The sequence below is a fragment of the Saccopteryx bilineata genome, chromosome 5, assembly GCF_036850765.1.
Source record: "Saccopteryx bilineata isolate mSacBil1 chromosome 5, mSacBil1_pri_phased_curated, whole genome shotgun sequence".
Lineage (NCBI taxonomy): Eukaryota > Metazoa > Chordata > Mammalia > Chiroptera > Emballonuridae > Saccopteryx > Saccopteryx bilineata.
The window spans coordinates 29096588-29122580 of record NC_089494.1 but is presented as its reverse complement, the minus strand read 5'-3'; the positions used below and the strand labels follow the sequence as shown (position 1 = coordinate 29122580).

At 40.6% G+C, this 25993-nt stretch overlaps 2 protein-coding genes and 2 non-coding genes across 5 annotated transcripts in view; 3 read left to right on the top strand and 1 right to left on the bottom strand.

Moving 5' to 3' along the window:
• NDUFS1 (NADH:ubiquinone oxidoreductase core subunit S1) overlaps positions 1 to 15829 on the bottom strand; it is a 38103-nt gene extending 22274 nt beyond the window's left edge. Inside the window, exons 1-12 of one of the 2 annotated variants that reach the window (XM_066232863.1) lie at positions 15645 to 15829; positions 13346 to 13401; positions 11963 to 12027; positions 11388 to 11479; positions 9131 to 9238; positions 7789 to 7865; positions 7315 to 7396; positions 7095 to 7225; positions 6055 to 6240; positions 2855 to 2989; positions 1460 to 1574; positions 555 to 700 (exon numbers count right to left, since the gene is read on the bottom strand). In XM_066232863.1, the coding sequence (XP_066088960.1) occupies positions 555 to 700; positions 1460 to 1574; positions 2855 to 2989; positions 6055 to 6240; positions 7095 to 7225; positions 7315 to 7396; positions 7789 to 7865; positions 9131 to 9238; positions 11388 to 11479; positions 11963 to 12023 (1133 nt within the window). In that variant the 5' untranslated portion in view covers positions 12024 to 12027; positions 13346 to 13401; positions 15645 to 15829. The remainder of the gene's footprint in view (positions 1 to 554; positions 701 to 1459; positions 1575 to 2854; positions 2990 to 6054; positions 6241 to 7094; positions 7226 to 7314; positions 7397 to 7788; positions 7866 to 9130; positions 9239 to 11387; positions 11480 to 11962; positions 12028 to 13345; positions 13402 to 15644) is intronic. The other variant, XM_066232861.1, reaches the window with a different exon arrangement.
• Positions 15830 to 16065: 236 nt separating this feature from the next.
• On the top strand, positions 16066 to 18789 carry EEF1B2 (eukaryotic translation elongation factor 1 beta 2). The gene is made up of 6 exons (XM_066232864.1): positions 16066 to 16377; positions 16794 to 16916; positions 17528 to 17657; positions 17909 to 17975; positions 18358 to 18483; positions 18590 to 18789. The coding sequence occupies exons 1-6, from the start codon at positions 16298 to 16300 to the stop codon at positions 18742 to 18744; spliced, it is 681 nt and encodes a 226-aa protein (XP_066088961.1). The 5' UTR covers positions 16066 to 16297; the 3' UTR covers positions 18745 to 18789.
• On the top strand, positions 17762 to 17839 carry LOC136307196 (small nucleolar RNA SNORD51). Its single transcript, XR_010725866.1, has one exon. It is a non-coding gene; the product is annotated as a small nucleolar RNA SNORD51 (small nucleolar RNA).
• On the top strand, positions 18112 to 18244 carry LOC136307228 (small nucleolar RNA SNORA41). The gene has a single exon (XR_010725891.1). It is a non-coding gene; the product is annotated as a small nucleolar RNA SNORA41 (small nucleolar RNA).
• Positions 18790 to 25993: the final 7204 nt, after the last annotated feature.

Genomic DNA, 25993 nt, shown 5'->3' with positions numbered 1-25993 from the left:
CACTAAATTACATCAAAGTTTCAGAAAATTATTAATATTTGGTTTCTCCAATAGCTCCTGGTCTGATTTGGGTCTTCAAGTAAAAATAAATTAATTAATGTGTTGGAGAATTCAAGTTGTCACTTTTTAGTTACTGATACTAAAGATGTGTTCACTTATGCACAAGTTTAAAGACAGAAAAACAGAAAGAAAGGGGGAAGGAGAAGGCGAAGGGGAGGAAGGGGAGGACAGAAGGATGGGAAAGAAGGGGAGGAAGGGGAGGGAGGGAGGAAGGAAGAAAGGGAGGCAGGGGAGGAAAGGGAGGCAGGGGAGGAAAGGGAGGAAGGGGAGGAAAGGGAGGAAGGAGAGGAAAGGGAGGAAGGGAGGAATGAGAGAACGAGGAGGAGGCAGAGGATAGGAGGAAGGGGAGGAAGGGAGGAACGAAGAGAAGAGAAAGGAAGAGGGGAGGAAGAAAGAGGGGAGGAAGGGGAGGAAAGGAAGGGAGGAAGGGGACAAAGGGGAGGGAGGGGAGGAAAGGTGATAGCCAGCTGAGATCCTAGCTTCATATTCCTCACCCAGCTCCTGCAGTGGGGAAGACCTCTTCAGTGCACAGGGTGTCAGAATCCACTCTATTAAGCAAATCTTTGAGAGCTACTAGGGCTTCAGCATCTACCAGGCCACCTGCAATTGCTGCCACATCCTTGCCTTGAAAACTCTGCAACTAGAAAAGAATGTAAAGGATATCACTAAGAAGTCTTCATCAGCAAAGACCACAATGATTGTTCAGAAAATGAAACAATAATCATTTTTAACTGTAACTGAAAAATAAAATTTTTTAAATAATCATTTTCAAGTAGGAAAAAAGCAATAAACTTCTAAAAAACAGTTTCACACCAATTATTAATTCATCTAAAAGTGAGAAGCAGGCGTTTATGTGGCGCCAAGGCTAATAACACCAGTTTGGAGGGAAGCTGTTCGATTTAAATTAGGAACAAACGAGCCTCAGAGACTTGGGAGTTATAGTTAAATACAGCTTTCAAGTATCTGCCATTCCCTCAAGCCCTTTATGTGTGTTGCCCTTCTCTGGCCAGAAAGCCATTTCCTCCTTTTTTTGCTCTTGCAAGCTAGCATTCATTATTAAATTTCATCTCAGCAGTCACCTTATCTAGGCAGGTATCCTTGATATGCTAGCCCTGGTTAGGCATTCCTCCTATATCATTTCTTGCACAACTACCCACAGCAGCATTTGATAATTGCATAATTATGCATCTTTCCCTACAATATTGTGGGAGCTGTATCAGTGATCTCTAAAGCCTTATATCTAGCATGGTATCTGGCATATGGTTCTCAATAAATGTTTGTTAAAAATAATCTTGGTAAAAGGAAAGAAGTGAAGAAATATATACCCCTTCTTCAAAGACTACAAAGATGTCCCTTGAAAAATCACAAATACTATTTATTCTATGTTTCAATGTTTTACCATTCCAGCTACACGAGAGAGTGCATCCTCCCAGGAGGTATAGGTTAAAAGTCCCTTTTCGTTTCTGACCAGCGGCTCGGTGAGTCTTTGACGTTTTAACCCATCATAGGCAAATCTAGATAACAGAAATTATTCCATTTGTGGGATCTTGTTAAAAAGGCAACTATGGTTTGCAAGTCTAAAATCCAAAAGAAATGGTATTTCAATACAGTATTGGTTAAAGTACCAAATAAGAAAATAAAAATACCTGAATACAAGTAATTATTCCAGGTTTTTTTTTTAGAGATGAACTAATGAATATAACTACAAGCTGAACACTAAACCACCATCTAAAAATCTTGAATTCTTTTTTTTAAGTTGTCATTTATTCATTTTAGAGGGGGGAAAAGAGAGATATAGAAGGTTGATAGGAGCAGGAAGCATCAACTCCCACACGTGCCTTGACCAGGCAAGCCCTGGGATTTGAATTGGCAACATCAACGTTCCAGGTTGATGCTTTATCCACTGTGCCACCATAGGTCAGGTGGCTTGAATTGTTATAATTAATTTTCAGTTACCTGATCAACTTAAAATTATAACACAAGCCCTGGCCGGTTGGCTCAGTGGTAGAGCGTCGGCCTGGCATGCAGGAGTCCCGAGTTTGATTCCCGGCCAGGGCACACAGGAGAAGCGCCCGTCTGCTTCTCCACCCCTCCCCCTCTCCTTCCTCTCTGTCTCTCTCTTCCCCTCCCGCAGTCAAGGCTCCACTGGAGCAAAGTTGGCCCGGGCACTGAAGATGGCTCTGTGGCCTCTGCCTCAGGAGCTAGAATGGCTCTGGTTGCAACAGAGCAATGCCTCGGATGGGCAGAGCATCACCCCCTCGTGGGCATGCCGGGTGGATCCCCGTTGGGCACATGCAGGAGTCTGTCTGACTGCCTCCTCGTTTCTAACTTCAGAAAAATACAAAACAAAACAAAACAAAAAAAAAACCCAAAACAAATAAAATTATAACACAAAAATATAATAGGTGAGAAAACTAGATATTTATTTATAAAACTTGAGTACCTATAGATATTTTACCAAAAATTTTTTTGATTGATTTTGGAGAGAAAGAGGGAGGGAGACAAAGACAGAAACATTACCCGTTCCTGTATGAGCCCTGACCAGGGATCGAACTGGCAGCCTTTGCATATCCAGACGACACTAACCAACTGAGCTATTCAGCTAGGGCTCAAAATTTTGTTGTATAAACTCTAACTTAATTTTATCCAATTCTCTATATAAACAGTCCAAATTTTATCAGTCTGTATTCATTAATTAATTTGTAACTCTTAAAAGAGGATTCTTGAAAATTAAAATTATAAAATTTCCTTTACATCAATTGCAAAAAAATTAGAAAGAATGCATAGCATATACCTGGTTTTATCAGAGATCCACTCTTCATTTATGTCCTCATGCATTCTTGGCAAAATTCTCATCACCTCTCCCGTTCTTGTGCTTACCACAATATTACTCCCAACTGCATCCATTACATCAATGGATTCTGTCTTTCTGAGAAAATAAATATGTACTTTACTATGTTGGTTTTATGAATAAGGACAAAGTTTCTGCTATCTGGTTTACCACAACAAAAAATTTGATGGATTACTTTCCTTTCTGAATTTCTAAGGAATGGAACTCAAAGAAAACACTAGAAAAACAGAAAAAAAGAGCCTGACCAGGTTGTGGCACAGTGGATAGAGCATTGGACTGGGAGCGCAGGACCCAGGTTCGAAATCCCGAGGTCACCAGCTTGAGCACAGGCTCACCAGCTTGAGCGTGGGATCATAGATATGGCCCATGGTCACTGCCTTGAAGCCCAAGGTTGCTGGCTTGAGCAAGGGGTCCTTGCTCTGCTATAGCCCCCCGGTCAAGGCACATATGAGAAAATAATCAATGAACAACTAAGGTGCTGCAACAAAGAACTGATGCTTCTCATCTTTCTCCCTTCCTGCCTATCTGTCCCTATCTATCCCTCTCTCTGTCTGTTTCTATCACATACACACACATAAAAAAAAATGGGGGGGGGGAGAGAAACCTCATTCTGTTGAACACATCTCGTAAATTCCGAATGCAAACATGAAGCCTTTAAAACTGTTACCTGATAGAGAAGCCAACATGGGCAAATCTGAAACTCTGAGTATCAAAAGAACAAGAAGGGAGAGATTTCTAGTTTGGGTCAGTTAAGGAGCTTGACAGATCCCCCTAAAAGCAAAAATAAACCTGAACAAAATTAACAAAAACAACCAATTCAGCACTTTGAAAATCTACCAAAGAGATATAACATCATGAGAAACTACTATGCCTGGAAAACTGCTAAACTTTGAGCAAGAACAGTGGAAATCAGTGGGGTTTTGGCTTGGGACTGTTCTTCTCCCATCTTGCACCACCTCGAACTGGAGGGTTTGCAGGGTGAGGCAGGCTGTGTAAAGGCGAGCTTCCTTCCTGCAGATGAAGACTCGATCAGTTTAGAGCAATGAGCCAAGTGGTCTGTAGCGTGACATCAATAGCTCCTTGAACTGAGGGGAGCCAAAAGTACCAGCCTGAAGCTGTAGTCACGGCTGGGGCAAGCACTCCCAGCGGAGACTGTGCATGTATGTGCAGCTGAGACCAGAGCGCCCAGGCTAGTCACACTCCTAGACTACAATGAGATTCTCTGTGCCCAGGGAAACGCACAGGCTGGCTGACTGGAAAACAGCCTCAACCTAGAATGCGCTTCTCTATCCACACACAGATCTACTGGCAGAGCATGAAAGCCTTATTGGCTCAAAGTACACAGTTGAGCAAAATCATTATCTGATTACTAAGCTCTGCAGACACAGGGCCAACTCCTAAGACTTGCTTAAAAATAAAAATAATATTAAAATATGCTCAAAGAACTAAAAAAACTGCATTTAAAGAATTAAAAAGAGGCCCTGGCCAGTTGGCTCAGTGGACAGCCCACCAGCCCAGCATACCGACATCCCAGGTTCAATCCCGTCACAGCACACAGGAGAAACCACCATCAGCTTCTCTTTCCCTGTCCCACCCCCTTCTCTCTCTCTTCCCCCCTCACAGCCAGTGGCTCAAGAGGTCCGCACTTAGCCCCGGGCTCTGGAGAATCTCAGGTGATTTGAGCACTGGGGGTGCTGAGTGGATCCGAGGCGCATGTGGGAGTCTTTCTCCCCTCCTCTCACTTATAAAAATAAAAAGAATTAAAGAGCAATATGACGACCATGAATCAATAAGTATTAAGTCTTAGTAAGACTATAAAAATTATTTTAAAAAGACCAAATGGAAACTCTGGCATTAAGACCTATAACTATAATAAAAAAATTTACTACACAGGCTCAAGTTGGCAAAGGTAGAATGAAATTTGGTGATATATCAATAGAAACTATCCAACCTGAAGAACAAGAGAAAAAAAAGATTCAAGAAAAACTGTCTCAAAGATCTGTGAGACATCAGAAGGAAATAAACTCTAAAAAAAAAAAATCTTAGTTATGTACTATTTTCCTCTCCAATCCTTTTGTACATAAATTCATGGGTTTTTTTGTTTTTTTAAACAGAGACAGAGAGAGAGAGTCAGAGAGAGGGATAGATAGGAACAGAGAGGAACAGAGAGAGATGAGAAGCATCAATCATCAGTTTTTCGTTGCGACACCTTAGTTGTTCATTGATTGCTTTCTCTCATATGTGCCTTGACTGTGGGGCTACAGCAGAGCGAGTGACCCCTTGCTCAAGCCAGTGACCTTGGATCCAAGCTGGTGAGCTTTGCTCAAACCAGATGAGCCCGCACTCAAGCTGGCGACCTAAGGGTCTCGAACCTGAGTCCTCTGCATCCAGTCCGACGCTCTATCCACTGCGCCACCGCCTGGTCAGGTAATTCATGGTTTAACACTTGGAATTTTAAGAATCTCCTATGTATTCTGGTAGAAGTTTAAAAGTGGAGGGCAATTTGATGATATGCTTCTAAAGCCTTAAAAACATTCAAATTTGTTGCACTTACCTACTCCATTTCTGGGTCTAATCAGAAGAATCAGAGATATACAAGAAAATTTATGAATAACAATATTTATCATAGGTTTGTAATAATAAAAAATAGAAACAAACTGTCTAATAATAGGAATTGGTTAAATAAAGTATGATATATCCACATAGTTAAAAACTTAATATACGATAAAAAGAGACTGTAAGTTTTATAAAATGAAGACAATTCTACTCTTTGGAAGATCAAGTGAATAAAATCATTTTGTGGTTAAGAACTTTAGAATTATATAATTTCCAAGAAAACTACAATTAATTTGCATAGGTCCACCCTCTCCTTAGATCTATAACTATTTATCTTCCATCAAAATTTTACTTAAAGCAAATAATAACTTAGCTGACCAAAACACTTAAGACAAAGTGTTTTAAAATGAATGTTAAAAAAAAATTTTGTTGTTGTTGTTGGTTTTTTTTTGGCTTTTCTTTTTAATTAATTTTAATTTATTGTGTTAACATGGATTCAAGTGTCCTACTCAATATAACTCCCTCGCTCCCCCTCCAAAAATTTAGTAGTACCAAATTAAAGGACAAAAAAAGACTCCATTGAGTACCTTGTTTCCCAAGGCCGGGCAGTAAAGGCATAGGGCTTAGAGGTCAGGGCACCTACAGGACAGATATCAATGATATTCCCAGACAGCTCAGACATAAACATCTTTTCAATATATGTGCCAACTTGCATATCATTTCCTCTGCCTGTTGTTCCCAAATCATCCACTCCTGCAATCTCACTTGCAAACCTGCAAGATAAAAATGTACTGTCAAATGGACAAAGCCAGCAAAACCACCTCCTTTCCTACTCATGATCACAAAGAGATAATGATTTTCAAAGCACTAAAAAAAAAGAGATGTGAGTATATTTTCAATGGTGAGCATAGTCTCTAGATAAAAAGTGTTTGTGTTTAATTTGAGGCACAACACATACAGAACATTGCATAAATCATATGTATATAGCTCAGCAAGTTATCACAGAGTTAACACTTATAAATTTTTATTTTTAAATCCAACTGATAATTGGCCCTGGCTGGTTGGCCTGGCATGTGGATGTCCCAAGTTAGATTCCCAGTCAGGAGAAGCACCCATCTGCTTCTCCATGCCTTCACCTCCCACTTTTCCTCCTCCTTCTCATCCTCCTCCACCCCCTCCCCCTCCCCCTCTCCCTCCTCTTCCTCCTCCCCTCTTGCAGTCATGGCTTGATTAGAGCAAGTTTGCCCCGGGCGCTGAGGATGGCTCCAAAGCCTCCACCTCAGGCACCAGAAAATGTCACTGGTTGCAACAGAGCAAGGGCCCCAGATGGGCAGAGCATTGCCCCCTAGTGGGCTTGCCAGGTGGATCCTGGTCTGGGCACATGCAGAAGGAGTCTGTCTCTGCCTCCCCTCCTCTCACTAAATAAAAAAAATAGATAAAAAATAAATCCAACTGATATTGATATTAACTGAAAGTGATCGACTAATTCATTTTATTGGCTGATGCAGAAAACATTAACAACATCCCTCTTCTCCCACCAAATAAAAGTGTTGTTATTCCACCAAATGTTGTAAATATTAAATAAGCATACGAATAATATTCCAGAAGCAAGATGGGGGGAAGTCACCTGATGCAGCGAGTGCACTGTATGCATCTAGTCATGATGGTCTTTACCAACGGCCCGATGTTCTTGTCCTCCACAGCCCGTTTCCCCTCTAAAAATCGGCTCCTATCACTTCCAAACATCATGGACTGATCCTTAAATAGATTACAGAGCATTAATCCAATGCTGCCAACAAAACTAATACTGGAGACAACCAAAAAGGTTATGAAATTAGACTACATACCTGCAGATCACATTCACCTCCCTGATCACAAATAGGACAGTCCAGTGGGTGATTTGCTAATAAGAACTCCATCACACCTTCTCTGTATGAAAAGTAGTTAATATATAAAGTGGTTTTTATATACATTAATTAAATAACCTTCACAAAAGGATGCTTTCATATAGTTAGTATTAACTTTGCATTTGTTATCAGAAATGTCAATGAAACCATGATATGAAGAATACCAAACACAACCTAAAAAATGCTTCTAGGAGACTAGAATTAAATACTAGAAAATTACTTATGACAATACAAAATTACCAAAAGTTGTTGAATGGTCCTCAGAAAATATATTAATTCTAAACAAAATCAAACGCACAAATGCAAAAGCAAACACAACCATAATCAGTCCTTGTACAGTATCATTGTAGCAACCTCTCTGTTCAGAAACTGTCTGCTCTAAAAAACGTTACTAACCAAGTAAGAATGAAATACCTGGCTTTCTTAGATTTCTCTGAGTTTGTTAGAATATTCCAGCCTTTCATTACTGGCATGGCACAAGCAGCTACAACCTGCAATTTCAATGGAAACATCTGTAAGTATTTGTATTTATTTGTAATTATTAGTAACCTAATATATAAAAACATTAAATTATACCTTTGAAAATAAGCAAGAGTACTTATGGAGACTGAATGTTTTAGTTTTCATATTCATAATAGGATAATCTGACACTTTACACATCTTTAAGAAACAAGACATCCTACATCTTAATTTTTTTTTTCTTTTTTCTTGAAGATTTTACTTATTCATTTTAGAGAGAAGAGAAAGAGAAGGGGGGAGGAGCAGGAAGCATCAACTTCCATATGTGCCTTGGCCAGGCAAGCCCAGGGATTCAAACCGGGGACCTCAGCATTCCAGGTCTATGCTTTATCCACTGCGCCACCACAGGTCAAGTACCTATATGTTAATTTTATTCTAATTGTCAAGAAGTTTTTTAGAAGAGGCTCTAAAACAGAACATCAAATAACTGTTGTTTGATTTGCAGGCACTACTGAATTAAAATTGCATAAGCCAAAATAAAAATAAACTGAAAGTGAACCTCTTCCCTACAACCCCTCTCTAGTGAAAATGGCCCAAAACAGAATGACTGCTTGGCAACTCCAACATCCTATTGTGTGTCACACAGCCATTTGGAAATACTGACAGCTAGCTGTAAAACGTCACCTCTGATTTCTAAATCTGTTACAATTATATAGCACTGGTGCTTACAAAGCATTCATCAACGTGTTTCCACTTCTAAAGAGAATCAATCACCCAAAACTAAATTTACAGATAAAAATAAACAGAGCTAGGCTGACCAGGCGGTGGCGCAGTGGATAGAGCGTCGGATTAGGATGCGGAAGGACCCAGGTTCGAGACCCTTAGGTCGCCAGCTTGAGCGCTGGCTCATCTGGCTTGAGCAAAAAAAAAAAAAAAGCTTACCAGCTTGGACCCAAGGTCACTGGCTGGAGCAAGGGGTTACCCCGTCTGCTGAAGGCCCACAGTCAAGGCACATATGAGAAAGCAATCAATGAACAACTAAGGTGTCACAATGAAAAACTGATGATTGATGCTTCTCATCTCTCTTCGTTCCTGTCTGTCTGTCCCTATCTATCCCTCTCTCTGACTCTCTCTCTGTTCCTGTAAAAAAAAAAAAAAAAAAAAAGAATAAAAAAAAAAAGAAATGAACAGGGCTAGATTCTCCACTATGATAATACTGATTCTAAATAAAGTTTGCTGCAAGATTTCAAGTTTTCTACCTTCTACAGCATGGTGTGGAATTTTAGGTATCAAATACCTTAGGAGCTTTCTCAATTTCAACAAGGCACATCCTGCAGTTACCAGCAATCGACAACCTTTCATGGTAACAGAATCGAGGGATCTGCATGCCAACCTTCTCACAAGCCTAGAACACAACAAATAAAACAACTTTTGCATTAGAATAACCTTACCTCTGGTTATTTTGCCTTAAACATGGGGGTGGGGGGCAGGGAATGAGGCCAGCCCCTATCTTATTATTCCTATTTATAAAAACCTGTATGTTCATTTTTTAAGTTTCTTTTTTTAATATTTATTTTTTTAATTGACTTGAGAGAGAAAGGGAGCGAGAGAGAGACAGGAACATCAATTTGTTCCTGTACGTACCCTAACCAGGGATCGAACTAGCAACCTCTGCTTCAGGATCTGGCCAGTCCTTGTCATTCATTCTTACTTCATCCTTGAAGAAATTTCCCTCCTTTGTTCTTGATTCCAACCCCCAGCTGCTCTGAAGCTGTCTCTTTAAGGATCCTCAGCAGGTCTGCACCTTATGTGGAAGAAATTGATGAAGTAGCCTTGACCATGCTGAAGGCTTGACTCCCCATTTCCACTCTGAAGCCCTGTTCACGATTCCCACTTCAAACTCTGTCTGTCCCACTGGTTTCATACATGGACTTCTTTGCCTCATTCTCCTCCTTTGAATCAGAGACTCCTCTTCACACCGTCTAGCTGGCTATGATCTGGCCCTATCTATGGCTCCACATACCCCACTGAGGACTCCCACTCCCACTAGGGCTGAAGCTCTTCCCATGTCCTGTTTGCCTAGCTAGTAAGGAAGATTACTTCTGATCTACTATTCCTCCTTTTCTGAGCCTATAATAAACGTATTAAAATTTCCTCTAGTTAGTTCTTCTAGGCTTAGCCCTAGCAATCTCACCAATGTCCAACGTTTTAACTACATAGTCAGCAAAATGTATGGAGTCTTCCTACATGCTAGATGCAGGAGTGAGGCAGACACTGTCCCTGCCTTTGTACTACCTCACGTTCCATATAGTCACATCTAAACTTTTATTTGCAGCCCAGAGAGTCCACCCTTCTCCAAGATTTGACTTTAACAGGCATTTATGCAAGTGTATGCTCCACAGAGTTAAAACTCAACCTGTGTCTGTCTACTACTAATATATCCCCAAATAAGCTAACAAAGAATCCATAAAAATTCCTCTGCTCTTCATCATTTCTGAAGGCCTATCTATACCTCATTCTCTTTTGACTCAACCGTCTTTTCATTCCCATCGCTAGCATCTATTTTAGGCCTTTCCATTTCCTACTCCACTGATGCAAGACACTTTCCTTATCTCTCTCTCCAGCCTTATTATTCCCTTAGCCATCATTCCACCATCACTGTCACACTGCTTCATAGCATGAGACTCTTGACAGGGCAAACTACAAGCTCTTTAATATGGCATATATCTTTCATGATTGAACCCAGGATAACTTGATTTCCTGTTATCTCATCTACATATACCTTATGTTCCATCAGTACCAACCATAGGAAGCTTCTTTGTCTACATCCTTTAAAATCTCCTCAGAGATCACCTGAGACGCCCCTAACATCTCTTTCCTCCACCTTCTATCCTTGCCAAAATACTATGCACTGTAACCTTGATATGTTTTTGTTATATATTTACATACTGTTTACATGTCTATGCCTGGCAGAGAGTCTAGAAATGTTGGCTAAAATGAATAAAGAGCATTAGCTCTGTGATAACTTGTGCTGGAATGAAGCATCACTTCTGCATGACCAATTTTGTCAGTTCTAGAGGAGTTTGGAGAAACTAAGTATTCAAGAATGTACTACCCTTCATTTTCCTTTTTTTTAGGCAACAGTCCTAGAACTATACTGGAAATAGAAAGGTTACATGAAAATCAAAAGCATCAAGCAGGCTCACAATAAACAAAAGGCTACTTTCCCCCAAAACTTAGTTATTACCCATAATAACTAATAATATAAGTTACTTCAAATGTCTTAATTAGTATTTGGGAGGCAGAAGTGAAACAAGAGAACTGCCATGGCTCACTAAGAAAGTCAGAAACAGATAAATGATAGCTCACTTTCAAATGCCAAGATTTCAAATCAAACTTATTTTCATGTTATTTTACTACCTATAGTTTTTTATGAGCATTTATCAAAGGATATTTAATATTTTGGAGGTAAATAAACTGTATAAAGAAAATAAATAGGTATTTTTTTAAAAACCACAATATACACAAAAACAGAGAATTAAAACATAGCCTACTTGGAGAACGGTAGTTCCTGGTTCCACCATCACAGATTGACCATCAACAAATACTTCAATCAAGTTGCTTGCTGCTGTGGCAGTTGTTCGAACTGACCATCAAAAATATTAAAGTGAAAAATAAATTAGAAGGGGATAATGGATTAATTCCAACCTACAAGCCTAAAGTTTCTCTAGATTCGGACTTCTAAAATATTGAATTAGAAAAAAGCTTTTTCAATACTGTATGCCAAACAGAATAGCTATCAACTTTTAATAGCAATTTAAGTTAAAACTTTTGATACCACTGAAATAATGTTCATGGAAGACCAGTTTTCAAAAGTAGAATGGCTTTTTTTTTCCATTTTGGCACTGTTGGGCAGTTCCAATTACTTTCTATTCTACAATAATTGCCATAAACTGTTTAAGATAAAGTTATAGTTTGCAAATTATTCTATTTGACTTGGGTCATTTGTTTCTATTTTTATTTAAAACAAATTAAGTTTAGGATCTTTCAAGAAATACTCCATAGACCCATAAATTTATAAAAACAGAAAGTCAAGCACAAACAAATAAAAATTTTAACAAATACTCACCATATTCTTTAGGAGACTTAGAAAGGCCTATTAAGGCCCTTCTTACAGGTATCCTTAACATGTTGCTAAGAATAGAACAAAGAGGAGTTATAGAATTGTAGAAAAAACCCTAATTAAAAACTTTTTGGTAATATTTTACAGTTTTAAAGCATTCTATATACATTATCTCACTGAACATTCACAAATCCTGATATTTTCCCTCAAATTCCATAGATGAGAATATTCAATCTGATTACTGACATATACAATGTCAAGGAGCTAAAAAACAGCTGGTATATAAATTTGGCCTTCTAATTCCATATAATGGGAAATTTTGTTGTTTTTAACTATCAGCACGTTATCATACTTACAATACTGCTATACTGTAAAGTAAATTTCAAGAATAACTATTAGCTTATCCTTAATAACTATGTAAAATAAAGCCTACCTTCCTGTCTTCATTTCCTACCAATATGCCTTCTAACATTCTATGTTCTGAGCAGTTACGGTCTGTACTAAATGCCCCTGAGATATTCTGAGCCAGATCACAAGCTCAACCCTTCCCAGTGTCTGGAGTGTCCTTTTCTGTGCCGAGTTGTTCATTTATCTTACAGACTTGCAATTATCCGTTTATATGCCCGTTTTGCTCCTCCTGGATTATGAACATCCTGTATCTGTCCATCTTCAGGGCCTATGCCCACGGCTGACACACAGTAAGCTCTAAAACAGTGCTTCTCGACCAGAAACAATTTTGCTTCCCCTGGAACGTTTGGCAGTGTCTGGACATCTTGTTTGTTGGTTTGTGTCACAACTGCAGAAAAGCTACAGGTATCTAGGGGGCAGAGGCCAGGGTGCTGCTAAACATCCTACAATGCACAGGACAGTCCCCATAGTAAGAATTACTCAAAGTGTCAACAGTGCTGGAAGTTGGAAAACCTTGTTAAAGGTTTTGCTAAATTACTGAAATATATGCAAGTGGATTACATAAATAACACCAATTAAAGACATACATAAGTAAACAGAAAAGTTAGCTGTACTTTTAGATTTTTTGTCCATTCACTTGATCAGATGGGATTAGCTCCTAAACTACAATTTTTCACTTGGAATTTTTTAAAATGTTTATTTTATTGATTTTAGAGAGGGGAAGGGAGAGAGCAGGAAAGACAAGAACATCTGCTCCTGTATGTGCTGGGATCGAACTGGAAACCTCTGCACTTCCAATGCTCCAACCAACTGAGTTATCCAGCCAGGGCTCACTTGGAATTTTTTAAAGTGCAAATTATGTGCCTGACCAGGCGGTGGCGCAGTAGATAGAGCGCCGGACTGGGATGCAGAGGACTCAGGTTCGAGACCCTGAGGTCGCCAGCTTGAGCGTGGGCTCATCTGGTTTGAGCAAAAGTTCACCAGCTTGGACCCAAGGTTGCTGGCTCGAGCAAGGGGTTACTCGGTCTGCTGAAGGCCTGCAGTCAAAGCACATATGAGAAAGCAATGAACAACTAAGGTGTCACAATGAAAAACTGATGACTGATGCTTCTCATCTCTCTCTGTTCCTGTCTGTCTGTCCCTGTCTATCCCTCTCTCTGACTCTCTCTCTGTCCCTGTTAAAAAAAAAAGTGAAAAAAATAAAAGTGTAAATTGTGTGATTAGAATGAATCACCATGAAGACTATCAGAGGTAAGGAGAGTAAAAAATAATATATATACATATACCTAAGTTTTAAGCATAAAGTCTCACGTACCTATTACAGATAGTGTATAACAAAAAATTTCATTAAACCAGATTTCAATAATTCATAGCACTCAATTCTGAATTTGTGATACTGGACTTGCAACATCAAGTTGTCATCTACTGGTGAGTGATTTCTGGTAAATAAGAACTTCTGCTTCTTTAGGTACAGAGTAGAGTAGAAAGAAAATAATACTTCCTAGGCTGTGTTATTAATTGGAGCTCAATAAATGTCAGTTAAAGCTGATTAGCCACTTCAGATCGATTTTAAAGTGTTTTCTTGTGTGCTCCTTCTCTTTACTATCAGCACACACTGTATTTATCTTTATTATCCCACCTAGTAAACTGCAGGCTAGTAATCAATGTTAGTACTACTAAACTGTAAGCTCCTTGACTGGGAATAATATACTTCGGTCATTTCCTTTTCCTGAAGACCCAGCACCATGCCCGTGGGAAAATATCCAAATGGTCTGATCACCCATTTCCAGACTGAGTAGCACCCGTCCTATTAAAATCTACTGATACAGAGGTTACCTTGAGTTTGCTGAGTTCCAGTAATGACAGATTCAAAATCACAAATCAGTATATCATGCAACGATGTAAAAACTTTACTACTATTATTGTCTCCAATACAATTTCAAAGCAGCGCTCATCTACTAGAACTAGGCTGGCTGTTGAAAATTAGCATCAAGTGAAATACTGCATAGCCCCAATCTAAGAAATACAGATTTGCAAAACTCTGGTATTTCATACATATTTAACTGCCATGCAGGAACAACAACACTTTTTGTTACAATTCTACTCCACAGTTTCCATTCTCCACCTCCAATGTACTATCCTATACCAAGCCATCCTCCTTCCTAACCTCCTAACAGGTCTCTGGCTTGCACACTGTTCCCACAGCCTCGCCCTTCTTCCCACCAGGTGTGGCCTCCGACAGATATGCTCCTCCCTCAGATCTTTCTGGCCCCTATCGCATCCTTTCAATTGTCACTTAAAAGCCATTCCTCAGGAAGACTTTCTTCTTGACCCAACTATCTAAATATCACCCATTCAATTTCTTCATGGACTTCTTCCTAATTATGGTAGACGTTCAATAACTATTTGCTAAATGAATTCTGTCTCCACTCTCTCTGTACATAAACGTCCACCTTCCTGGAATTAAACAGTGCTGGAATTAAATACCTCGCTCAACGATGCACACATTTTAGTAAAAAAAAAAAAAAAAAAAAAAAAAAAATCCCGGGGAAAAAAAAGTCACCTGTATGTTTATTCATTTGAAACTGTTCACGTTACATGTTTCAAACCCTCAGTTCCTTTTTGAGCAGTTGTGTCTGATCCATCATCTTACAGTACCTTACAGGCACTAGATTTTAATAACTTTTAAACAGTGTAGCTTTGTTACTCGCAGTGCGAACTTGGGCTAACTTTCTGTCGTTTCCTTCAGTTTCCCCAGAAGTGAAAAGAATAAAAAGTGCTACCCAACGCAATCAACGGGCAAAACTGAAAACAAACAAAAATCGGAGGCGTGGACGGTTGCTAAGGCAATAGCAGCCAAATGACGATGCACTGATGCACTGTACCAGATATACGCGAATTTGGAAGAAAATACTCCGTCCTTAGGCCTAAGTCACCTGACACAGGTCCCCTTCCAGGGAACAAAACGACCTGCTCTCCAGAAAGGGGAATGTCTTGCATTTCCCTTGCACGGGGAAGGTCACCACAAGCCTGCATCGGGCCAGCGCTCCCCGGGGCCACCTCCTCCTTTCTGCTCCAGCTGACCAGAGACCACGGCTAAGAAGCCTCACTCGGGGGGTCCCTGCTAGCTCTCGGGGGTTCCTGCCGAGGCGGGCTGGGACGCGGAGTCCAGTCAAGGACAAGCGGAGACTGAGTCTCCTCGGCCAAAGGAAACAGTGCTGTCATGAAATAAACGCCTGTGGCGAGGCACTACAACCTTCTCACCCAAACACGACCTCACCTTCTTCCTGCTGCCGCCGAGGGTGCCCTGCAGAACTGTCTGCACCACACTGACCCCCTTAGTAGAGGTCCGGTGGTTTATTCAATATGGCGGCCTCGGCGGACTCCGTAAGCCGGGCCTGGAGAACGGGAAGCCAGGAGGGACTAGATACCTCGGATTCGACAACTTCCCGCTCAGCTTGAGTTCGGCTATTTCCGTCAGTTTGACAGAAGGAAGGGTTGAGGGCGTAGCAGCCAGGAGGAGGCGGGGATTGGCAACCTGGACCCGCAGTTCCGCCGGAAGTGACCGGAAGACTGACGCCCAGGTTTTCGGTCATCTCCGGTGCCTCAAGGGGCGGTTCCTGTAGTCTTTGGGGCAAAGTAGTTCGAATTTAAGAAATGCCCCTTTTATTAATTTCTTTCTACACAAAGAAAGGCCCACGGATACCACAAGTATCATTTAATTCAAAGCCCGGATTTTTACGTCGAGGAATATAAAGATTAACGACCTTTGACCTTTAACCTTCGGCCCGGTGCGCCGAGGGAAACGCCTCCGTCTCTATATAAGGAATTTTACGGCTTTTTGCGGCCCTTTCTTTTCCCCTTAGCGCTCGGCGCCGGTGGCCGGCTTTTCCCTTCCCTCCGCTGCCGCCAGCTCCCGGGTCAGCCCCCGTCATGGGTTTTGGAGATCTGAAAAGCCCCACCGGCCTCCAGGTGCTCAACGACTACCTGGCGGACAAGAGCTACATCGAGGGGTAAGCGGACGGGCCGGGGCTGGCCGGGCGGGCTGCGCCCGAGACCACGTGGCGCGGCCTCCGCTGCCGCTGGGGCGAGGCAGCCCGGCCTCGGCCCTCCTGGGGTGGGGGACTCAGGGAGGAAGGCTTATAAATGTGCTTTTTCCTTACTTCCTCTATTTCAACCAGGTTTTTCTGCATCTTGACTCAGTAAATGTAGGTCTGCGTTAGAGATTGCAATCTTTGAGGTCTGTCAAATGTCAGGCATTCCTCAGGATAGAACAGATGTTTCCTTAGGAGTTATTTTGTTAAGTTTAAAGTAGATTAAGTAGCTTGGTAACAAATGGCAAGAATTTGACAGACGCAGCGTTCGTCATTTTTTTGATGGTGTCTGGGTTTTCTGTTAAAGACGTCTAATTATTTTTTGTCACTGGCAGGTATGTGCCTTCCCAAGCAGATGTGGCAGTGTTCGAAGCAGTCGCGGGCCCACCACCTGCTGACTTATGTCATGCCCTGCGATGGTATAATCATATCAAGTCTTACGAAAAGGAAAAGGCCAGGTAAAATCACCTTTGTGTTTATGTGAAGAATAGACTGCTTTCTAAGCTTAAGTCAGGATTTTCACTTGACAGAATTGGACCCAGGCTGCTTTCGTTGTGTTGGGATAATGTACACTACATTTTTTTGTGACTTTAGAAAGCAAAGAGACTGAAGTCCTCCGTTTTTTCGCAGAACAGGTAGAACGTGGACAACAGCAATTCACCTTGTCTCCCCACTGCCCTGCCAGTGTGCCTCACCCTGACCTGGGGGGCCCACCTGTGGGGTGAGAGGGTGGCTCATTCATTCAGTCCTTGGCCATTCTTCTGAAACTGCCAACAAGGGTGGAAGTTTGGGGAAGTGGACTCCAGGTCACTAAGAATGGAATTGAGCATACTTAATTTCAAAACAAGTATTCATTCTCAAAGAGTGAATCATAGTGAGTATTGAACGTAACGTCTTACACACTACATACTAATGTTTGTTGGGTGAGGAGTTAAGACATAAAAGTACTTACTTACCTGGGAGTATTAAATGGGTTCTACTGGTAAATAGTGAAGAAAACAAGTTCTTATGTATTGTCTGAAAAAGGAAGTTGTGTCAACTTAATAGTTAAATTTAATTCTTTTTAAAGCCTGCCCGGAGTGAAGAAAGCTTTGGGCAAGTATGGCCCTGCTAATGTGGAAGACACCACAGGAAGTGGAGCTGCAGATAGTAAAGAAGATGATGATGACATTGACCTCTTTGGATCTGATGATGAGGAGGTACAGCATAAATTGGGATAAGGGTATCATTGTGCGTAAGCACAGACTCTTGCCGGGGTTTGAATCCCAGCCTCATTTTATTACCTGCCTTTTTAAAATCCTCAATGGATACATGATGAATAAAATCGAATCACCATCTTTCGGCTGAGCTCGTGATGGATTTGCTTTTTCTGATAAAGCTGGTCTTTGTTGTGATGGCCCACTGTTTTTAACTACCAGCCTTGTAAACTATATTAAATTTTTTTTTATAGGAAAGCGAAGAAGCAAAGAAGCTAAGAGAAGAACGCCTTGCACAGTATGAGTCAAAGAAAGCCAAAAGTAGGTCATTTTATAATTGTTTCTCTTCACTTTGTTATAGTGTGAACAATCTTCACAGATTAATCCCCAAAGGAATTTCCTCCACGTTTACTGACTAGGTCAGTATTTCAAAACCTGTAGAAGTGGTTCTTAAAATTTCCACAGCTACTGGTCTGCAGCTGTTCTGATGGTGGCAGTTGTGGCATTCCTCTGTGGGAAAGCAATTGTTACGTGGTTAAAGACCTCTTTCTTAGCAAAATGGAAAGTGGGCATATATGTGACAAACACAAGATATAGTCTCTAGTTTTGTGTGGTTAAGAACAAATTAAAATTTGTTCTGTGTCCTGGAGTAGGGTAACAGATATAGTTGAGTGTTTGAATAATGCTGTTTCTTATTTTTTAGAACCTGCACTTGTTGCCAAGTCTTCCATCTTATTGGATGTGAAGCCCTGGGATGACGAGACGGATATGGCAAAATTAGAGGAGTGTGTCAGGAGCATTCAAGCAGACGGCTTGGTCTGGGGCTCTTGTGAGTTTAGTCTTTGTTTTTTGAAATTGGCATTGGGGATTTGCATAGTTACAACCTTTACCAACGAATAGTACTTCTCTAAGATTTTTCATAATGTTCTTTTTAGCTAAACTGGTTCCAGTGGGGTATGGAATTAAAAAACTTCAAATACAGTGTGTAGTAGAAGATGATAAAGTTGGAACAGACATGCTGGAGGAGCGGATCACTGCTTTTGAGGACTATGTGCAGTCCATGGACGTGGCAGCTTTCAACAAGATCTAAAATCCATCCTGCATCATTGCCCTTAAATAAAAGCTTGAAAGATGACCCATGGCTCTTGCCTTTTTTTTTTAATTCCATTTTATTATATATATGTTTGTGCTTTGACTTAAATCTCTTGTAAATGAGATGGGGAAATTAATAAAGGAATAATTTTTTTTTTTTTAGACAGGAGAGAGAGAAAGAAGGGGGGAGGAGCAAGAAGCATCAACTCCCATACGTGCCTTGACCAGGCAAGCCTCAGGTCTTGAAGCGGCAAACCTTGGCATTCCAGGTCTACACTTTATCCACTGCACCACTAGAGGTCAGGCTAATAAAGGAATAATTTTTTTAAGTAGCATTTTTTCAAAGACTTGACTTACTCATTTGAAATAAGAGAGAAGAAGCAGGGAGCATCAACTCCCATATGTGCCTTGACCTGGCAAGCCCAGGGTTTCGAACTGGCAACCTCAGAGTTCCAGCTCGACTCTATCCATATGCCACCGCAGGTAAGGCACTTGACTCCATTTTTATTTACTTTTTTTTCTTTTAATTTATTGATATTACAGAAAGAGGACGGGAGACAAACACTGATCTGTTCTTGTATATGCCCAAATGGGATTGTACTCACAACCCTCCAGGGTCAGGATAATGCTCTAACCAACTGAGCTATCCAGCCAGGGCGGCTCTTGACTGATAGGAGGGTGGTACAATTCTGCCATCAGCAACATGGGAGGCTGGGGTGGCAGCCCCCAACTTGGTTGGAAGTTTTTGTTATTTTTGTATTTTTCTGAAGTGAGAAGCAGGGAGGCAGAGAGACCCTCTCGTATGCTCCTGACCAAGATCCACCTGGCATGCCCACTAGGGGGCGATGCTCTGCCATCTAAGGCAGTGGTTCTCAACCTTTTCTGAGCCACAGACTGATTTAATGTAGAAAATATTTTCATGGACCGGCCTTTAGGGTGGGACGGATAAATGTATCGCGGGACCAAGACAAGGGTCAAGAGTGAGTTTTAGATGGATGTAACAGGGAATCTGGTCATTTTTTAAAAATAAAACATCATTCAGACTTAAATATAAATAAAACAAATAATATAAGTTATTTATTCTTTCTCTGCAGACCGGTACCAAATGGCCCAAGGATCCACAGCCTGGGGGTTGGGGACCACTGATCTAGGGTGTTGCTTTGTTGCAACTAGAGCCATTCTAGTGCCTGAGGCAGAGGCCACAGAGCCATCCTCAGTGCCCGAGCCAACTTTGCTCCAATGGAGCCTTGGCTGCAGGTAGGGAAGAGAGGGAGAGTAAGAGGGGAGAAGGTGGAGAAGCAGATGGGCACTTCTGTGTGCTCTGACCAGAAATGAACCTGGGATTTACACACGCCAGGCAGACGCTCTACTCTGAGCCAGCCAGCCAGGGCCTGGAAGTTTATGTTTAACTTTGTTCCCCCAAAAGATAAGTCCTTGGGTATCCATAGTGGATTGGTTCCAGGATACCCCATGGATACTCAAGGTCCTTACATAAAATGGTATAAAACAATGCATGCATTCAGCCTTTTATATCCAAAAATGCAAAACCTGGGGATACAGAGGACTTTTAGAATCTGCGTATAAGTGGACCCACGTAGATCAAACCCATGTTTAAAGGGCCAACTACATATCTCTTCAATATTGACAAATTCAGTGAATATGTAATTCATAATATAAATTGGGCTCAGTGTTCATGTTAGACATTTACTCCAAAAAAGAGGGAAACTACGTATTACAAAAGCTATAAGTGTTGAGTAGATTTTATAAGCTGATTTAAATAGACATAGTATAATTTCTGTACACACTGGTGATGTCAGCAGTGCATGACAATACCACTTATTAGTATTTTTAAGTTTTTTTCTTTGTCAAGATTTTGATTTTTGAGAAAAGAGAGGGTAGGGGGAGCAGCAGAAAGTATCAACTCTCAGTTGCTTCAGGTATATGCCTTGACTGGGCAAGCCCAGGGATTCAAACCGGCAACCTTAGCATTCCAGGTTGATGCTTTGCTGTGCTATCACAGGTTAGGCAATATTTTAAGTTTTTTGTATTTGCCTTATTTCTAAAAGAAATCAGGAAGCTAAAAACTTCACTTGTGGAATTTATGGATTAAGAAGTTAGCCCATGAGTGACCTGTGCTGGCACAGTGGATAAAGCATCAACCTGGAACACTGAGGTCATTGGTTCGAAACCCTGGGCTTGCCTGATCGAGGCACATATGGGAATTGATGCTTCCTGCTCCCCCCTGCCCTTCTCTCTCTCCCTCCCTCTCTCTCTCTCTCTCTCTCCTCTAAAATGAATACCTTTTTTCTAAAAAAATCTAAAACTAAAGGAAATTAGCCCTGGCCTGCCCACAGTGGCGCAATGGATAGAGCATCGGCCTGGGATACTGAGGACCCAGGTTCGAAACCCCAAGGTCACCAGCGTGAGTGCAGGGTCATCACCTTACACATGGAGTCATACACATGACCCCATAGTTGCTAGCTTGAACCCAAAGGTCTCTGGCTTAAAGCCCCTGGTTGCTGGCTTGAGCAAGGGGTCACTGGCTCAGCTGGTCAAGGTACATATGAGAAAGCAGTCAATAAACAACTAAGGTACCACAGTGAAGAATTGATGCTTTTCTCCTCTCTCCTTGTCTGTCCCTGTTTGTCCCTCCCACCACGCTAAAAAAAAAAGGAAAAGAAATTAGCCCTCTCTTGCCTGGTGGAGGCACAGTTGATAGAGCCCCGACCTAGAGCACTTGAGGTCCCAGGTTCAAAATGAGGTCACCCGCTTACATGTGGGGTTGCCAGCCTGAGCGTTGGATCATCAGAGTATGGTTGCTGGCTTGAAGCCCAAGGTTGCTGGGCTTGAGCCCCTGGGTCAAGGCAAATACAAGCAATCAATGAACTAAAATGATGTAAAACTAGTTGATTCTCATCTCCCTTCCTGTGTCTCTCTCACTAAAAAAAAATAAAGTAAAAAATTAGCCCTGTATGTTTATAACAGTTCAGACTTGGACCTTGGACTTTGAGAGGAGTTGAAGTTATCTGAGCTAGTTTTCTTCAATGGAGTTGGAAATATATACTTTAAAAATTATGCCAAACAAGTCTATAAAGTGCTCAGGACAATACTGGGTACATAGTAATGTCAATTACAATATTTGCCAGATAGCTAAACATTTGGATTTAAAAGGAACTTGATGCTGAGACTCAGACCAGTAACTTAAATGGCTGATGAAGTAATTTGTTGTAACCTAGCATCTTCAAGTTGGGGGTTATTTGTGACTGAAAAGTCATGATTTCAAATGTTAAATGTTGATTCGTGCAAATTTACTACTAAAGAACACCTAACCCAAAAGAAGGTAGTCAGGTAAGAGAAGCGTTTCCAGAATTTTTTCATGAATTCCGGTCATTTGTCTAGACATGCTATACTGCCTCATTGTACACTGTTAAAGAAGAACTTTTAGGAAGTGTTGGGAATGTGTTTTGAGTAGCATCGTGTCCTGGAAGGGAGATTATGTAGGTGATTGATTCCCAGATGACGGTTTGTTCAATAGCCTGGCTGGAGTGTGGAGGTCGGTAGGGACTAAATGGGCCATTCTGTTCGTGTTTGGAAGTCTGAGTGAACCTATTGAGGCAGGAGGACTTTCTATAGGGAGGTAGCGCAGCAGGTAAATGTTCCGAGATGAAGGCAGAGTGTTGAGTGATAGTCAAAATCTGGTCAGTTTCAGCTTAGATATTTTAGGATATATGTACATTTGATTATTTTTATTTTACACTAGATTATATAAAAGTAGAGCTTGGAAACTGCTGACCTGTAAAGGTCTCTGTAGACCAAAGAGATGAAATGATTTGAGGTCAAAAGTTTCCTAGAAGCAGCCTTGGACAATGCTGTCCCCCCCCCCCCAATCTGATTTACCTTATATGTGACTAACATAAGTGTGTGGAATTGTTTCCATTCTAAGGAATATTTATTTAATTGGACCTGTATGTACTGATGATTGAAATCATCTTCACTAAACAATTCAGTCCAAGAGACCCTGTCGACAATCTCGAGAAATTTTCAGGTTGTCAGAATCATGAGAGCCAGCAGATGGCAGTACTTGATTTTCTGGAGACTCACATCCTGCGGGTTCTGAAAAAGCTGCTATGGAGAGATGCAACTAACGGATAGTAGACAAAAATGATCCAGCCATTGACATATAACAGGGATTAGTACTAAAAGCTTGAATAAAATGTTTTAACAAATATTAATGATAAAAACTTGATTAATTAATAATTAAAAATCTGGTTAAAAGTAGAAGACATTTAAAAATTTAGAATGGTTGAGTTCGAGTCACAGCTGTCTTGTAAATCTTAAAAAGATAACCGATGAAAATCATCAAAATCTTGACTCCACAGCCTTGAATAAAAAGCATTTAATAGTATTTTTTAATTTCCTGTGTTGAAAAATAGATAATACATTAATACAGTTCAAAATTCAAGAAGTTGAGCAGTGAAATCACCCATCTTCTATGCCTCCCATTCACTTCCATAAAAGCAAACACTGTCACCAGGCGTCAGGTCTCTCTGGAGCTAGCATAAGCACACTCATATAGACTAACCGTGGCATACAGCACAAACTGCTGCGCACTAACCGTGGCATACAGCACAAACTGCTGCGCACTAACCGTGGCATACAGCACAAACTGCTGCGCACTAACCGTGGCATACAGCACAAACTGCTGTGCACTAACCGTGGCATACAGCACAAAATGCATTTTGTCCATTGAAATAGACATCTTGGAGATCATCTATATCTTGGATACTTCATATTAGTACATGAAAAACTTCATTTTTTAAGTTACATAATCCATTGTTTCGTATCTTACATAACCAGGCTATTTACTGGATTTTTAGATTGCTTTCAATTTTTTGTTATTTATGAGCAATGCTCACATTTGCATGTGAGCCAGGATACAGAATAAACTGTTCTTAAACCCACAAAAGCTCAGAAGGTCTAGGTGTAGAGAAAGAAATGTTTTTTTCCGGCTTCTGTCTTCTCAGTGGAAAACAGGAAAAATTAAAGGCCACCTCGTTTTGTATGCCCTTTAGGTGATGACAAAAACTGAAAGCTTGTTTATTTTTCATATTCAGCATCTCCAGCAGAGAGCTGAGTACAGAGTGGGAGGGAATTTAAAATGATTCATTCAGGATCACCATTAGCTGTTATAAAAATATGGAGAGTTAAAGAAAATTACTATAGGGAGGTGGTTCAAACACTTAAAAGTGTTAAAAAGTATAAAGGTCATTTTGTGATTAAGCAAGTAATACAAAAGTTCAGAGAGTCATGGAAGGCTAGAATTGAAGAAAAGCTTTTTACAGCAATTGAAGGGCTTAAAGTGGATAGACTTGCATCAGTACTTTAAAAAACAAGAGAGACTATTCCAGAAAGAGAGACAGAATGATCTAGGAGGGTCTGAACAGCAGAATGATAAACCCAGAAATGAGAATAGACCAGTTTGGCTGTGTTTTGCAGTGTCTGGCATTAGACAGGGTGGGGTCAGGGTGTAGAGGCATATGAATTATAGGGTGGTTCATTCACATGAAGCCTTGAAGATTTCACAAGCCAGAGAATGGCCACATAAAGGCAGAGCTCTGGTCCGGACATGGTGTGGATAGAAGCAGTAAACAAAAGGACTGTTAAAACCCTAACTAATGGAAATGACTAAATGATGACAATACATACTTAATGGAATATTTTACAAGCTTAACAGAATTACTTTAAAAAATAGTGGAGACTATAGCAAATAGGAAAATGCTTGATTTTTCTTTTTTTAAAAATGTTTATTTTATTGATTTGAGAGAGAGACAGGAACGTCTATCTGTTCCTGCATGTGCCCTGACCAGGGTTGAATCGGCAACCTCCGTGCTTCCTTCAGGACAATGCTCTAACCCGCCGAGCTATCTGGCAAGGGTAGAAAAACACTGGATTTTTTCACTGACTATTATTATCAAAAGATATACTTATAGAAAAAGACAAACACAAAATGTTGCATTAGCATTTTGGGGGGTGTGTATAATTTTTTTGCCCCCAAAAATACAGTTTGGCAATGGTAATTATTGTCCTTAAAATAAAAAAAGAAAAAAATATTGTGTATATATATATTATACATGCCTCACCTACATTGTCTAATTTGAACTTCATTATAAGCCTAGCAGATAAAGAAGGCAAACACTGTTACCACCATTTACAGATTAGACTGAGCTCTGAAAGATTACTTGCCTGATTATTCATCTAGTGAGAGGAGGAGGAACTCAAACCCAGAGCCCAATAATGTATTGGTAACAGAATGGGGCAAGTTCTTCATCCCTGTTTTTATACAATGTAATCCTGTTTCATCAGTGTAACCCTTGCTTCATACCCACAATTAGGGAGGGTGAGAAGATATCACATAAGGGCCAACTTAAATTGGAAACCGAGGCTGATACATTCTCACATTACATGTGTGATCGCACATGCCCTGTATGACCCCAGTTGTGTTCAGGAAACGTCCCAAAAGAGAGTCTGTCATTTGGAATTTCATTGGCTTGAATAGCTTTTGTAGAGTAAAAGTTAGTTTCCATAGACTTCTAAATATTCATCCCCAAAAGACCTACTTGCCCAAAGGTAAGCATAGTAAAGAACTGTGGGTTACTCTTCAAACCTGACACCAATTCTGAATCTCCAGTCTTAACCTTCTCCCTATAAAATGGGACTATTCTCTTTTCTGAACACAGCCCGTGTTTTCCCATCTCTGTACATTGCTCTTGCTGTACCATCTACCTAAAATAGTCTGTTTCCTCACCTGCACTTTATCAAATGGTAGTCGCTATTTGAAATGCAGTTCAAATACCTCTTGCAATAAGTTTTTTTTTAATTCTGCTCCTTCCTGCCCCTTGCAGCTTCCCAGCATATGTATTCTTTCATAGTACTTATAAGCTGTCTTGTTTTAAAGTTGTCTTATTCTTCCTATGTGATTTTTATGTTCATTCAAGAGGAGGAAGGGTTCTAACATTTACTAAGCAGTTACTATGTCAGAACATGCCAGGAGTTTGAGTAAGTATAATACCAGCTCATTTTTATCAGGTATTTATAGGACTAAGGACTGCTTTAAGTGCTTTAGGTAAAGCCCTAGAAATACCTGCATCAACTCATTTAATTCTTACAGAAACTCTATGTGTCAGGTACTATTGCTACTCCCATTTTGCAGACTGGGAAAACTGAGGTCCAGAGATCTGAATTAACTT